This window comes from Corvus brachyrhynchos, unplaced genomic scaffold (assembly GCF_000691975.1).
Source record: "Corvus brachyrhynchos isolate BGI_N302 unplaced genomic scaffold, ASM69197v1 scaffold514, whole genome shotgun sequence".
Lineage (NCBI taxonomy): Eukaryota > Metazoa > Chordata > Aves > Passeriformes > Corvidae > Corvus > Corvus brachyrhynchos.
Genome location: NW_008238319.1, coordinates 82,473 through 98,229, shown reverse-complemented (window position 1 = coordinate 98,229; position 15,757 = coordinate 82,473). Strand labels below are relative to the sequence as shown.

The 15,757-nt window shown below is 36.1% G+C and overlaps 1 protein-coding gene across 1 annotated transcript in view; it reads right to left on the bottom strand.

Annotated features, from left to right (window-relative positions):
• CFAP46 (cilia and flagella associated protein 46) overlaps nucleotides 1-15,753 on the bottom strand; it is a gene marked incomplete at its 5' end in the record, with an annotated part of 72,158 nt that extends 56,405 nt beyond the window's left edge. The window contains 12 exons of the mRNA XM_017733886.1: nucleotides 121-349; nucleotides 2,268-2,458; nucleotides 3,889-3,987; nucleotides 5,659-5,758; nucleotides 6,771-6,878; nucleotides 7,661-7,755; nucleotides 9,115-9,238; nucleotides 10,552-10,716; nucleotides 11,216-11,280; nucleotides 14,136-14,267; nucleotides 15,248-15,372; nucleotides 15,717-15,753. Coding sequence (XP_017589375.1) covers nucleotides 121-349; nucleotides 2,268-2,458; nucleotides 3,889-3,987; nucleotides 5,659-5,758; nucleotides 6,771-6,878; nucleotides 7,661-7,755; nucleotides 9,115-9,238; nucleotides 10,552-10,716; nucleotides 11,216-11,280; nucleotides 14,136-14,267; nucleotides 15,248-15,372; nucleotides 15,717-15,753 — 1,470 coding nt within the window. The remainder of the gene's footprint in view (nucleotides 1-120; nucleotides 350-2,267; nucleotides 2,459-3,888; nucleotides 3,988-5,658; nucleotides 5,759-6,770; nucleotides 6,879-7,660; nucleotides 7,756-9,114; nucleotides 9,239-10,551; nucleotides 10,717-11,215; nucleotides 11,281-14,135; nucleotides 14,268-15,247; nucleotides 15,373-15,716) is intronic.
• Nucleotides 15,754-15,757: the final 4 nt, after the last annotated feature.

The window sequence follows — 15,757 nt, the reverse complement described above, 5'->3', positions numbered from 1 at the left end:
GCTGAAAACAAGCTGATGCTGTCTCTACTAATATGCAGTTCTACTAAACAGGTGTCTCTCCTCCGCTGGAATTTAATAAGCAAGCCTATTTCAGCTACAGACCTTATTCTTCATGCTTACCTGTTCAATCAACATTACCGCCTGATCCTCTGGATGCTCGGGTGATTCATACAACATAGCACTCAACCGAAGGCGGTTAAAACTCAGTCTTAGATGTTCTTGATACTGCCCACTGTTGTTCAGCTGCATAGCTTTTTGCAAATGTTCCAGAGCAGCTTCTAGTCTATCCCCATCTTCTTCAATACGAGCTATTTCCATATGAACTTGGCAGCGCAACAAAATCAACATGCTAAGGGTTACAAATTTAAGTGTAAATTGTTAAAATAAGGCACACTAACATTCTTAGACCTAAAACTCACCCAAAGATGAAACTCAATATTTAAAAGTGACTCTAGTATTAAAATTGATATTCCCTTTTTAACCGACTTGTATCTTTAATTTTCACTATCATACCTTTTTAATTAATAAGAAAATTTAACTGCATATTACTTTCATTAACCCTGCAGGAGAAAGCAACACATCTTGTGGACTAACTGATCTTCATATATTTGTGGAACTCTTTTTCAGTACCGCTTAGCTGTGCAAATCAGGTGGTTTTCAAAAGTAGTCAGTTGCCAGAGAAAGAATAGTGTATTGAATGATGACTTTTGACAGAAGTTCACTCTCTCTTCCTAACATTTAAGTAGAAGCTAATACTCCTAAAAGTCTAGCCCTAGTTGCATTAGCTCAGCTCTTTTAAAGATTAGGCTCACCTCAGGCATACACATTCACTCTAAGTACTCTCTCTACCTAGGTGTGGTTTCACCAAAAACTGCATGTTCTCCAGTCTCAGGTATACTTGGCTCCCTACCCATCACCTGCCCCAGGAAGCTGTTCATGACAGCTCAGAGTTCTACATGCTGCTTCAGATTATTTTCAGGAAGAAAAACAAAAAATCAGATAAATTAAAGCAATGTTATGAAAAAAACAGAGAAGAGAGGTTTTCAAGCCTATCAAATATCATGCCACAGAACTAATGTATGTCCACATCAGAGCCAGCCTGACTGAGGAAGTATCACCCTTTTCCTGTGGACCAAAGTAGCCACAATAAATGCTGCAATCAAAACAAAAATTGAGACAGGCTAATTAATAGAGACAAGTGACTTCATTCAATCTCTAGTGACAGTACCAGAGCAGAGTTGAGGCCGAGTCTACTGGATGGTTAAGAATATACATGTGACAAACCCCAAAACCTTAGTCCCCCCAAAATCTCCCCTGCAAGCTTTTAGAGCAAAATTGTCATTACCAACATTTAGTACAAATTTCAAAGTTGCCTGTGCTGATCTTGCACTCTACATACGGAAAGCATAAGAAATGCTTGAATAACAGTACAGTAATACAATATAGTGCATTCATGCATGTGTATATCCACTCTTTATGCAACAAAAAAAAAATTTTAAACCACTGAAACTAGATTCCTCACTTTCCTCTGCAATACTTGCATCAGAAACCACCTAAGGTCCTGCTCAAGTGGCAGATTGTGTTGATTGCAACTCACTCGACTGCAAAAGTTCTGATCTCTGTTCTTAACAGTCAGATGATGTATAGGTCCAAACTCAAGCAAGCACCAAATAGTAATGTTTACTTGTCTGACTCAAATTAACAAAAAGGTGAAAATATTTAGGTGCTATGGGTTAAGTACAGCATAATAGCAAATAGAAGAATATACCTCAAAAAATTATTAGTTTTCTTAATGCAGTAGGATTTTCAATTAAAAAGAAGTATCACCAAAGATACAAAAAGACTATCTTGCAAGAAATGTCTTACTTAACATATAAGACAGAAGCCATGATGTTTTTTCAAAAGTAACTTTTTGAATTTTAATTTCTTAACCAACAAAAGTGATGTTAACACGAGACTCTAAACCACAGTACAAAACACATACTGCAGCTTTGGAATTTTCTCACATAATTTTGATTAACTAGAGTATTTTTAAGTTCCTAAAACATTTCAATATTTGTTACAGGTCATTAAACAGTGTGAGATTTTGCCTGAAAGGAACCTATATTTAAATGATTAATAGGGAAATGTATGCAACATACAGACATGCATTTATTACAAGCTAGTGGAAAATTTTCAAAGACACTTAATGTCACAGAATTTGAACACTTTTAAAGGAGTTTGATGCTTTGAGACCTTCCAAGAAAGTACATAGCATTGAAAATTACCTGTCAATCTCTTCAAGGACATCAGCAACTGAGATTAATGGCTTTCGCACATGTTGATGCAAATTGTGTTGTAGTAGTGGTAAGCACAGATTCCACTGGGTTGCACAAACAACCTGAATCACACCAGGATCTCCCAGCTGAACTGCACGTTTTAACATTAACTCAAGATTTCTTATCAATTTCAGCTGAGCCTACATAGACGAAGAAATAATTAGCACTACTGCATTTAATAAATTGAATTTCTTACGTGTTCTCCAAATTTTAATCTTAGGACTGTTTTCAGTAGAAAGCAGTCCCTTAGCCAGCAGACTTTAGAAACTTTTTGCTTAATAATTCTTCTCATAAATTTTTTTTTGTAAACAGGCATCCATAACTAAGGAGTTTTTCTTTTCGTTACTCCAGGCTGCTACTACATATTTCTGGCAGAAGTCTGTCAGCTATTCCCCATTCTTATGATAAACAAAAATTGATAATCGTGAATACTTTAATTGATAATTGTGAATTCAGAAGGTTTGGCTGTTTTCTTCACATTCAGCTACAGATGCAGGTTTTAGGGGTTTTTTTCACATTCAGCTACAAATGCAGTACAGAAGAGGAAAAAAATAAATATTATGAATGGAATTTGCCATACCGTCAATTAAACTTGGTTCTTATTGAATTATGTACAGTAACACAGTTACCTACAGTAACAGATGTGCCATTTATTACACTATTTTTAGAGGTTATGCAAGTAAAAAAAAAAAAAACCAGAAAAAATCAAACAAAAAACCACTCCAACTGCATACACTGTGGGCTTGAAGTTCAGAAATACCTGAATATCCTCTTTTACATGTTAGTATTAGTAGTGTTTCGTATTATGAGGAATTCATTAACAAGGGGGTTTTTTTCCGAAAGGTGAGTGGAATTTCTGAACTCCAAAATAAGAACAGCCCTAGACAGGAGTAAGTTTTCACACTACCAATTTCCATTACACGTATTCCTACTTCCCACCATAGCAACTTTAGGTGACTCTAATAGCTGGCCTAAATTGCTCATTGTAGGCACCTCTCCAATCCCTTTGATAGTGTTGATATTTAGGCTTCTAACTTCAATGGTCTGAATTATAACTGAGCCAACTGACCAACTGACAAAAATTCAAGAAAATCCTCCCTAGTGTGACAATTTATCAGCAACAATCTGGATTTCTCTGACATAAGAATTTGTATGAGATTGACCATAATATGCAATCACAGCTGAGATGGACTCAATGATCCGTAGTGGTCCTTTCCAACTCAAGATATTCCATGAAAACACCTCCCATAAAGGCAAAATGTGAAAACATGAGAGTGTTGCCCTTTCATGCCTCAATGCTACCATCTTTGCTCTTGGAAAGTAATATATTATGAACCTTTATGGTCAGACAGAAGACTTAAGGGACGAACACACAACTGTGTGTTTATTTTTCTTTAAACTTTAAAACTTTATTTTTCTCCATTTCCTTCTTGGAAGTCCAATTTAAAAGAATAGAATGGTTTAAAGAATTCCTGAGCAGTGTAACTTAATTAAGACACATAGTCAAATGCAATTTTCCACATTTAACAAATTAAAACTTTTCCTTTTCTCTCAAAGTTAAAGAACATACCTCAACAACTCCTTTGGTATAATTCACAATTTCAGTGCTGTTTTTCTTCATTTCATATTCACATTCCAGACATTCTATCTCAATAAGTTTCCCTTGCTCCTATGAAGTATTAATATACAAAATGCTAATTTCAATAATTAAAAAGAAATATGATAAAGATTAAAGCCATGCAATTACAGTAACACAGCACTGCACTTCCCTACTAAGAATCCCACTATACTAGCTAATTAACTGAAATTACACAAAGGGAATAGAATTTGTTATTTGAACTGCAGACACTTTTTACTAACTGGAGGCTGCAAAATAAGTTCTTCATTGCCAGACTCTGCAGTAGTAAAACCAGTGTACACCTGATTCCTCCTATACCATAATTTGATTTCAGTTCTAATAGAATCGTAGAACCACAGAATGGTTTGGGTTGGAAGGGACCTTAAACCCCATCCAGTTCCGACGTCCTGCCATGGGTAGGGACACCTTCCACTATCCCAATATGCCCCAAACCCCGTCCAACCTGGCCTTGAACACTTCCAGGGATGGAGCAGCCACAGCTTTTCTGGGCAACCTGTGCCAGGGCCTCACCACTCTCACAAGGAAGAACATTTTCACAGTATCTGATTTAAATCTGCCCTCTTCCATTTACTCATTAATATTATTTAAAAGGCCCATGCTTGGAATAAACAAGTGCTAGTCAAGACAGAAAGGATTCAGCTTGATGGGCAGTGAAACTTTTAAGTGAAAAATGAAGTTAGACTTTTAACAGCTTAGGAACGAGCTGACTATTAAATCATATAAATGATCTGTATTGATCATAGAAACATCTAAGATACGCTCTATTTGGGTTAAATTGGTGTAGTGAGGAAATTCAGACAGCCTCTACATTCCTAATTCATTATGAGCTATTATCAAATCACTCAGCATGACCTTTAGTAATTTAACATCCCCATGACTGGAAAAGAGAAGAGATTGTGCAAAACTTAATGACAAATACACACAGAGATGGAATTCATGTTATGGTAGACAAATTTATCAGTACTTGGCAAAAGCCAAGGAATTGAAACTTTGACATAGATTACTGTCACTCTACTATGAAGAAATCATGTCAAATGATGCTGGGCAATCTGAAGATGGTCACTTAAATAACACATTAACTCCAATGGACAAGGTTGAAATTGAAGTAAAGTTTCTCTGTTGCTGCCACACAGCAGGTATTTACTACTACTGTCTACACAAATACTCAGATTAAATCCTTGTGAATCTTTGATCTAGGGGATTTAAACACATCTTCCAGTGGAATGCTATGGATTTGTATATGATTTTAGACTTTCAGGAAATGTTCAGAATGATGGGCCTGAATCAGACACGTGGAATAAAAAAAATTCCGAGAGGATAAGTTCAATTTTATAAGTAATGCAAAGCAGGATCATTATAATAGAAATTTGAATTTAACTTCCAATCAAACTCTTGCACAGGTCACATTTCAAAAACAGAAGCAAAAATTTACAGTTAATATTTATTTGCCAAAACAAACTGCACTGCTAATCACCCTGGTCTATCCACACCCTACCTTCTGACCTTGCATGTACTTCTCTAGTTTAGGAATAGATCAAGTATCCAAATAATTATTTATATCAATTAATATATAAACAATACACAGATGGACAGAATATCATAGAACCATTTGTACTATTTTTTAAATATAAACACAAAAGGGGTGTGGGAGTGTGAGAGCGTGTGTAAAAGAACCCCCAAACCCACATAATTAAAACTTACAGTAATCCGAGCACTCTTCAAATCAAGTATACAATGAGCCGCGAGTTCAGTGCAGTTTACTTTCAGAGAAAAATGAGCTAATTCCAGAATCAAAGGAATCCTTCAAAAATACAAAAACATCACTCAGAGAATTTGATATTGCTCTTTCATGGAATTAAAAAAATACTATTTGAAAGTAACAATGTACAACAAGTGCAATGTATCTGAAAACCTTGAAGTCATATGAATATTACAGGTATTATTATGATAATGCTAAGTATTACACTAGTAATGTTCACAGTTAACAAGGAAAAAGGAAAGAATTCAAAGTTGGCTACATGAAAAATACGGAAGTTAATCTGTTTGTGGAAAATAATTAGCATACTCCTATGCAGTCTGCACAAACAGCTCCTGAAGAAGACAGAAAATACAGAATGAAATGCATGAAGCACAGACATGGTGAAGTAAGAAACTTCAGATTGCAGAAGGACTGCAGAAAATTTTGGAAATACAATTCAGTGAACTGGCACACAAAGCAGTTAAATGCATCAGTCTGCTACCTAGGAACTAAGAACACAGACACACACACGGAGACTGTTCTAACTGGGTGTCTGTAAATAACCAGATGAGCATAGTCTACTGTCTGGAACAGGAGAAGTAGTAGTACACCTGAATATTGTCAAAGAGGGTTTACCTTAATGAGTAAAAATGTAGTATTACTTCCATATGTAACAGCTGTGATATAATTACTGAAATAGCGATCAGTTTAGTCTTTCGAACTCATGCTGAAGAGTTGGAAAGGGCCCCAGGAAGAGTTAAAAATTTACTACAGTCTGAAAAGCACATGTCAATTTTAAGACCTTTTAAAAATCTCATTTTATCAATAAGAAATTATTATGGAAAGATTTAATCGTGTTATACAAACAGCTGTATGGAAGAAGATACTTAATCTTGGGTTCTGTAACAAAACCTAATAGGATTTTGTCTTTTTTTAAGATGACCTATGTGTTAACACAACACAAACAAGTATGAATTCAATCTCTGCAAGGTCATCAGCAATTTTGACAGACTTCAATGGAAGCAGGATCGGCTTCATCATCAACTTCCATGGAGCCATGACAAATACAACTCACTTCATATTGAGAACAGATGCTGGAGGTACATCATATTGTTTCAAAAGCACATATAAAGAATTCAGATTTGCGGTGGCATCACTTGGAAATATATTTGTGTCCCACTGCCTGCAACATATGAGGAATTGGGTCATAATTTTTCATGAGAAATAATATTGCATTAAAAATTTGAAATAACTCTCCTAACTTCAGGATGGATGGCTCTTATTCCAAGGTATCAGTGGGATACCTGGATTTTGAAAAAACCAAGAAAAAAAACCAATAAAACCTGATTCAGTGTGCTAATTAATTTCTCAGACAGTAAATTTTATTCCAGAAAAAGACAAAACAAAAAAATTATGTGCAAGACTCCTTTCCCATAATGTCAGTATAAATTAATCCACTAAGAAAAGAATCTGTATTTTTAAAATGCAGAAATCTTGAGACACTGAAAAAAAATTACATGAGGCTTTGCTGTGAAGTCTAAATTTCAAAATTTTCTTATGCCTTTAAAATTTGAAGAGTTTAAAAAGCATTACGCTCCATGGTTTGTACATTGTATTTTAGGTGATTTCCCCACTTCATCTTTACTTTCTTGTACACAGCTTGGGGATGGAACTGGAGTCCCTTTGACATTAAAATGTCTTTCAGACTCTTAAATTCTTTCTCCTGACAATATCTGTACAACACACTAATCCCTACATTCCCAAAGAGCTAGCTCACTTTTTAGATGAGGCTGTTCTCTAGACAGACCTGACAGTTACTACCCAAACTGTCGTTATAATTTTCCTTTTGAGGAATTAATCTCTGCAGTAGATTTTTCTACAAGCATGTGGGATCCCAGAACCTGATTGTACCTCTATAATATGCAGCATCAAATTACAAGTGGAAGGATACATTTTCATACTTACAACTTTAACATCTGCATTTTATAAATAACTGAAAGATGGATGGAATTTTGTATTTCCTTCTCTGCCTGGGAAATATCCATTAGTTGGTGATACACCTATAAAATAACAATTTAATTATTATTTGATTAAATAAGCAAAGGAAAAACACTCAATAAAATAAAATAAAGCAGGTGTGTTGACTGTTCTTATGGACTTCAAGGGCAAGGTGGCTACTATGATAATCTATGTTGTTCTGCATAGATAATACAAACATCACCTAGTAGAGCTATACTGACCTTCCAATAGTCAGGATCAGAACTATTAGCAGAAATATAAATGTGGAACTACCTTCTGAATTAGAATTCTAATTAATGCATTTTTAACACCTTTTGATAGAACTCATTCTGAAATCATCTCATCCAACTGTAAGAAACAAGCCAAATCCGTACCTGTAGATTGTAGGCAGGAAAAGAAGTACTATGAAGACATTAAAATAAACTGCAGTTACTTCAATTTAAGTGCAGACTTACACGTTAATAGTGTGCAAATCATTTCTTCTTACTCTCACACTGACTGCCCACAGCTATCAATACTGATTACTTAAGCTGTACTGGAACACTAAATTTTGCAGGACTTCAGTATGCTGCTACTAAGGCACTCAATAGTTTGGATCATACTTCTGTAGCCCAAGCACAATTTTAGAACTACTTCGTTCTTCTCTTTAAGGATGTTGTCAAACAGCTCTGCTCAACAATTCTTCTAAAACATACAAAAGGAATTTCAAGCTTGCCCCAGTGTGATTACTTCATTGTTATCACACCTCTGGAACGCTGTATATTAGTTCTCTTAATTCAAATAGAGAATCTTGAAATATAAACAATACACTTTTGAAATGTACTGATTGGGGGGTGGACAGGAAAAGACAACAGACAGTGTAGTAGAATGAAAGAAAATACGCCTGCACGCAGCTTCAGAGTTTTATTTGCCTCTTTCTGCTTTTGCCACCTTTGTCTTCACCCTCTTATTTCTCGAGTTAAGGGCATGCAAGAAATGTGATCTATTGTCATATCCTCCAATTTCCAGAATTATTTATAGGGTTCAAGCTGGATCACTTAAGTATTTATCAGCATGAGAAAAGTCAAGAGATACTAAATATGCCCTCTGTGGCATGTCAGGTTAAATTGCTCTCGCTACACCTACTCTTTCAATAGTAATTAACCCGAAACAGAATTGTTAGGGTTAGCCACAGTTATTCCCATTATATTATGATTCATTAAAAGACCATGGAGCAGTAGGGAGCTTATAATATCAAAAATATACAATTTGTGAAAATCTCTGCATATCTACAGAATTGTTTGGTAACTCACAAAATTTAAATGAAGAAAACAGCTTATATAACATTTATAACTACAATCTTATGAACTGTAGACAAAGCTCCTGTCTTAATGGGAGGTTAAAATATTTTTCAGCATTACCATTAAAGAAAATATTTGAGAGTATTTGTCTGGAACATTTTCCTTAATAAAGATTGCAGCAGTAGATGAAAACTCTTTTGCTTCTTCCAGTTCTGAAGCATCAAGGAAGCACTCAAGTAAATTTCTGCAGATCAAAAGAATGTTGGTATGAAATATTTATTAACACATCCCGAAATAATTCTTATTTATTTTTTTTAATACTCTTTGTATTCAAGGTACCATTTCTAAATGCAGTACAAGTGATTAGTGCTCTAATGCATTGACTCAACACAAAAGAGATCCTCTAACTTCTACATTTTTGTTTTTTCCAGATATATGCAGCTGCTAACACATATTTAGTGCAGATTGCAACAAGAATCTTGGGAAATTTGCAGGTTTTTTGTGAAAACTTTTCTCAACAAGATACCCATAATTAAAAAGATCAATTATTTAAAAGTGTATGAAAAAAACATTTCTGTGAGATGTATCCTAAGGTTCTCCCTTAGCTACCAGAAAGGCTAGTATTTCAAAGCCATTTAGCAAAAGAAAACTGTTCATATTGGAAACTGCAATATATCTACTGGATTTTATATACTTTATCTGATTTAACTGAAAAAGAGCCTGTGATTCCATGACATAAATTAACAACAACAACGATAATCATAATAAAAAATATTTTAAAAATAAATACAACTTTAGGAAAAAAATGCATTAGTTTTATAACACAAACACACTGTGAGTATGTGTTTGTTCTCATCAACTCCTCAGCAAGAGTATGTTTGGTACCAAGAAACTGCATGCATGGTATTCTAGATAGTCCTTAGCATACCCCTCGGAATGTTTGGTTACTTCCCTCCAGTTTCAGCTTATAAAGAAAATGCTACATAGCAATAAACAACAGTCACAGAGTAAAGAAACAGAAAAGTTCACAAAGAGAAACGTAAAAACTATGGTAGAAATGCAAGAGGAACTGGAATCAGTCTGTCGAATAGCGGATCAAAACATCTCTGAGAAAAGGTTGTGGGACCTTGAAAAATTACATGGACACTCCACCTTTTGCACATAAAACTATTTCCCTCAGTACAGTTACCTCAAGGTTTATGCTCCAGCTTTGCTCAGGAAATGTGAGAATGATAATACATTGGTATTTATACATCATTTATTTCCAATGACTATCAATGACTCAAACACTACATCCAAAGAGACTGTGAAACCTCAGATCTGATCTAGGTCACAGCTGTCTCTGCCACTAAAACTTCAGGCTTAAAGTAAATATTGAAATGAAGCACCTTTTATGTGCAGTACATTTATGTCTCTTTAAAAAGTTATGAATTAAGCTTCTTACAATAAATACGTCTGCAACATTACCAGTGAAAAATACCTTATTAAAGACTACCTCAGGTAACAGTCCCAAAAGGACTACAGAATGCCCATATGAAAAAATACAGTTAAACTTACATCATGAGTTCTGCTCGCCATTCCCTGTCTTGCTCTTCAATTTGGTTTAATGCTGTAACAATCTGTGAAAGGCTGGGAATAAGGCAATAGCGGAATCCAGGCTTAAGAAATGGCCTCACAAGTTGCCAATAAAGAACTGAGGCATTATATATCAAAAAAAAATACCTGAAAAATAAGAATCAAAAATTTAGTATTTCATGAACTTGAATAAACATAAAATTACAGCTTGAGCACTGTAAGACACATCTAGGAAGTTAAAAAGTGCAACTTTTGTTTTCATTGGAAGAAATCCTGACTAAGAACTGAGAATACAAGTACAGCACAAGAAGAATATGGTTACTCTTGCAACTATACCCAATAATTAACCACTTAAAAATAAGCTAAGATGGTGCTCTGGTTCTATAAATCGCAACTGTAAAAGGGTAAGAAATGCTGAGATATTTGCCAGCTTTGAACAGGATTATTCATCCTGTCAATGTAAGACTTCAGTATTCTTACGTTGTTACAGCACTCACAGCAGTAACAGAAGTTACAAAATGGAAGGAAAGATCTAAAGAAAAACCCCAAACAACACAACTCCTAATGAAAATCGAGACACACAATTGAAAAGCCAGATCAGTAGCATTTCCTGGGATTCAGAGTTAATCCTATCAGTAGGGCTTACCTTCTGTCATGGGATGCAAAATCTATTGCCTTCATAAAAGAGAGCACAAACTTTTCAAACTCTTCCTAGAATAAAACAAAGAAAAGCTAGTACAATTTGAATATGGCTTTTATAAATCAGTACATTCTTTTCCTATTTTAGTATGTTCATATTTCATAAATTTTATTTTCAGACCAATCTCAGCTAAAACATACTGCCATAGTAAGCTGTTGCTATAGAAACAGAATAACTAAAAACTGGTTGATAGCCTATTAATGTGTTTTTCTGGTTTCTAACTTTAAGACGGTATTTTCAGCTTCTTTCATTTCTACCAGATATTAATTATTGGGACTGAAATTTTCCACACCTACAAAGCTGCATACTTTTTAAGCTTCCAGCAAACGAAGTTCAGAAATATCCAAGAGCAAATCCAGGGGGAAAAAAGTTATAGTCACTTGTCCCATTAAAAATCTTGAGGAATAATTTTCTTCAAAAAAGTTCCAACAAGAATTTGTCAACTGAACGATGTGTCAGACATGCCTTTTTATCATTGAAGGAGCTGGGAGCCCGCTCTTTAGGGGAGGAACTAGACGTCCCGGTGGACACCAAGTTGAAGAATATCAGCCAGCAGCATACCCTTTGCTGCAAAGGTTGCTGACCGTGTCCAGGGATGCCTTAGGACGAGTTTGGCCAGCAGGTTGAGGGATGGGATCCTTCCCTTCTACTCAGCGTTGGTGAGGCCACACCAGGAGCACTGTTCCCAGTTCCAGGCTCCTCAGTATGAGAGAGACATGGATGCTATGGAGAGTCCAACACAGGGCTGCAAAGTTCAAAACAGAACTGAAGTATCTCTCCTATGGGGAAAGACAGAGAGCTGAGACTGTTGAGCCTGAAGAAGGCAACTCAGGGAAGGCCTCATCAGTATGTACAAACTCCTGAAGGGAGGGTGTAAAGAAGATGGGTAAGATAGTAAAAAGGGATTTTTGAAAGTGTAGGAGAAGGATGCAGCGCAAATACCGAAGCCGAGGTGGAGCTGGAGGTGCAGGAATGGGATGATACCAGAGGGGGTCTCTACAGTATGCTAGAAAAGAGAAACTAAAATCTCCAAGAGAATTGGGACTGACTTATTGAGTTCTGGAATGGTGTAAGAAGGGTACTGAACACCAAGTGGGAACTGCCCAGACACAGAGAAAACCAGAGATGAAATATGTACTGAAGTAAAGAAGTTGCACTTGGCCCTTAAGAACCCAAGCATCCTAAAATTAAGAACACAAGTATCTTAACCAATTAAGAAGGGTTCCTTAGGATGGAAACCAAAATAAGGACAGATTTATCTTTTCTAAGTGAATGATGATTACTTAGTCGCACAGCATGAGATGTTGTGCCACTCCTTTTTTCGTAAATTATCTAGGAACATTTATCTAGCGAAAAGGCTTTACAACTGATGTGAAGTCTATCTTAAAAGATCATTACAACACATGACACAAGGAACCAAGGCAGGACTGCACAATCTGAGACCATCCTTAACTTCTAAGAATTTAGCAAGAGTCAAGAAGAAAACAGAAAATTTTGATTGAGATTCACAAAACATCACCAAATAGTTTGTTAATTTAGAAACATATGGACATTAGAAACATGCATGAAGTCTTAAAGTGACCATTGACCAGTTATTCTGCACGTGTGCTCATAGAAGAAAGAAAGTACAGAAAATGTAACAGAGAAAAGATTCTAGCTTGAAAGTTAGTTCAAACATTATTCAAAGAAACTACTAAAACCTCTGTCAGGCGTATTTGTTAACACAAGTAACACAAACTATGATTTACAAAGATGGTAAAGGCCTAGTAGGGAAACCATATGAGGTCTGGCTGAGGTCCCTTGGTTTATTTTGCCTGGAGGAGTCTGAGGGGAGACCTCATCACATTCTGCAGCTTCCTCCTGAGGGAGAGTGGAGGGGCAGCACTGACTTCTGCTCTCCATAACCGGGAACAGGATTCGGGGGAACTGCTGGAGCTGTGTCAAGGCTTAGGCTGGACAGAAGGAAAAGGTTCTTTCCCCACAGGGTGGTTGGGCACTGGAACAGGCTCCCCAGGGCAGCGTTCATGGTGCCAAGGCTGACAGAGCTCAAGGAGCATTTGGACAACTCTCTCAGGCACAGGGTGGGATTTTTGGGGTTGTCGTATGCAGGGCCAGGAGTTGGACTCTGATGATCTTTGCGTGTCCCCTCCAACTCAGAATACTCTATGATTCTAACATCTGTTAAGGCTATTTTCAGGGGCTAGATACCATTAACAGATGATCAAAGCTGACTGACCACAGTACAAGGACAAGTGAAACACTGAAGACAGAAAACAGATCCCACTCCATTTTAAAATCGGCAAACCTTTCATATATAGGGAATTGTAACACCTAAAAGCAACACACAGAAGCAGAAGTATCCTGCTGAGCTGCTACCACCTCTCACTACAAAAAGCCAAATCCATGTACTACGTGGAAATGTTACTGATGAATGCTGGAAGTACACTGCCACAGAAATGAACTGTACAACCTCTCTGAGGGCCTTTTCAGTCCACCACTTCCCACAAGCCCATGAAATGCTTCCCCAATAAAACCGGCAATTATTTTAACAGTTACAGCTAATTTGGTCTGAAAGGACCATATTTAAGTAAAAAGTTAAAAGGGTGACTTAAAACAATCGACCACCTGAAAAATTTTGCAAGCATTCTTTTTTATTGTCTTCTCCAAAATATTTGAAATATTAGTCTGATTCAGATGGCAAGTTTTGTTTACTCACAAACTACTTGTTAATATATTTTCCTTTGATTTTTCCCACAGTCCTGATTATCCTTGTGTATTTTAAATGACTGAAAGCAACACATAAAAACCTAGGAATAAATACCCATAAAAACAGGCTTAATATAAAGCAGCCTTTGTAATTTCTCACCAAATTATCTGTAGAGTGTGGAGCATGCAACTGGCCTTGGCACAAATATGCTCTGCCAAGAAACTGGTTCACAGGAAATCTTCCTTTAAAATACATCTGCAAACAGTCACTGCTGATTTCCAGATATCCCAGCTAAAACCCAAAACAAGCATTTTAATATTTTTTTTAAATGCAACTAATAATTAGGAATTGTTAGCTTTTAAAAATGCATGCCTAATCAAGGGTAACATCTAACTCCGTAACAGTATGCAAGCAATATTCCGTAGAGATGCATACCAGTTGTGGTATAAGCCCATTACAATTTATTAAAGGCATAGTTTTGTCATTCCAAATGTATGTAAAAAGATAGCTTCTTTATTTAACAAAACTCCTCAGTCAGTCATAGAACTGCTTACAGTATCCAAAAAAAGTTTCCTTTTTAAACACAATTGTTAACATAAAGACAAAATTCTTAACAGAATTTTGGGCTTTTTTTTAAGGAGGGATATTAGCTGGCAGGATTTGTCAGTGCTACATCTCAATTTTCAGACCACAGACAGATTTTGATGGGATTGCAGCTTGGGGGGAAAAAAATGTTTTACTACAAACTCTGTCTGCTAAAAACCCAGTCACTTATCTTCGTAGATTGAAAATTAACAAGTACTTCAAAATTAAAAATCTCTACCACATTTTATAGAAGTCATTTCAATTAGCAACAACCTTTCATAATTAGAATGTACCAGGGTCATTATTATTTTTTATTACGGTTCTTTTGCCTTCTTGAACATATTTTCTTCAGTCATAACCAAATTGCTTAATGTTAAGTTTTCCATAACAAGAAAAAACAGGCATAGCAAAGTTTTTTTTATATACTATGGTACACCTTGCTAATTTTGTTCTAATTACAAACTTCACAAACCACACCTTGCTGATGGACTGTAAAGAAATGATAATTTAAGGGCTGAGTTTTAATGGAAAATGCATGTTTAAACAATTGCTCTCCAAAACCAGAACAGTGTCATACTTTCCTCAGGTACTTCTGAGATTTTTAAAGTAGTAACTGTAACGGCTGTAAATACAGTGTATCTATACATGTTTTCATTCAATACTGCTAAAAGACCTAAATTACAAACCCGAAGTGCTTGTTCAGCACATAAAACATATAAGTCGGTGCTGATGTTATCTGACGAGTCAAGTGCAGATTGTCCTTGACTGGCTGATTTGATCAACTCGTAAGCATTCTTCAAAGCCTGAACATCTGAAATAAAAAAAAGGAATGAAGAATTTTTGCTTCCAGGTGTACTGACATGATTGTGTTCAAACGAGCCACGTGATATGCAGTCTCTCCTTTGCAGAAATAATTTAAGAATGTTTAAGGAAAACAATGTCACACACACGTTGTTCGTTGTTCGCAGTTAGGCATGATTCTAAGATGAAGAATTAACAACTCTCTCGCTATTTAAAATCACTAACGTTAGCATACTAGAAAGTGAACTTAGAAAACAGATTAGGATCAAGCTATTTCCCTGTTTGAAGTGGGATTTTAATTTCACTTCTTTTTGAAGATGGGCTCAAGGTCGCAGCCGCCGGCCGCCCGCTCACCTCCTCCGCTCTCTGCCGCGAGCAGCCGCTCCCTCCCCGCC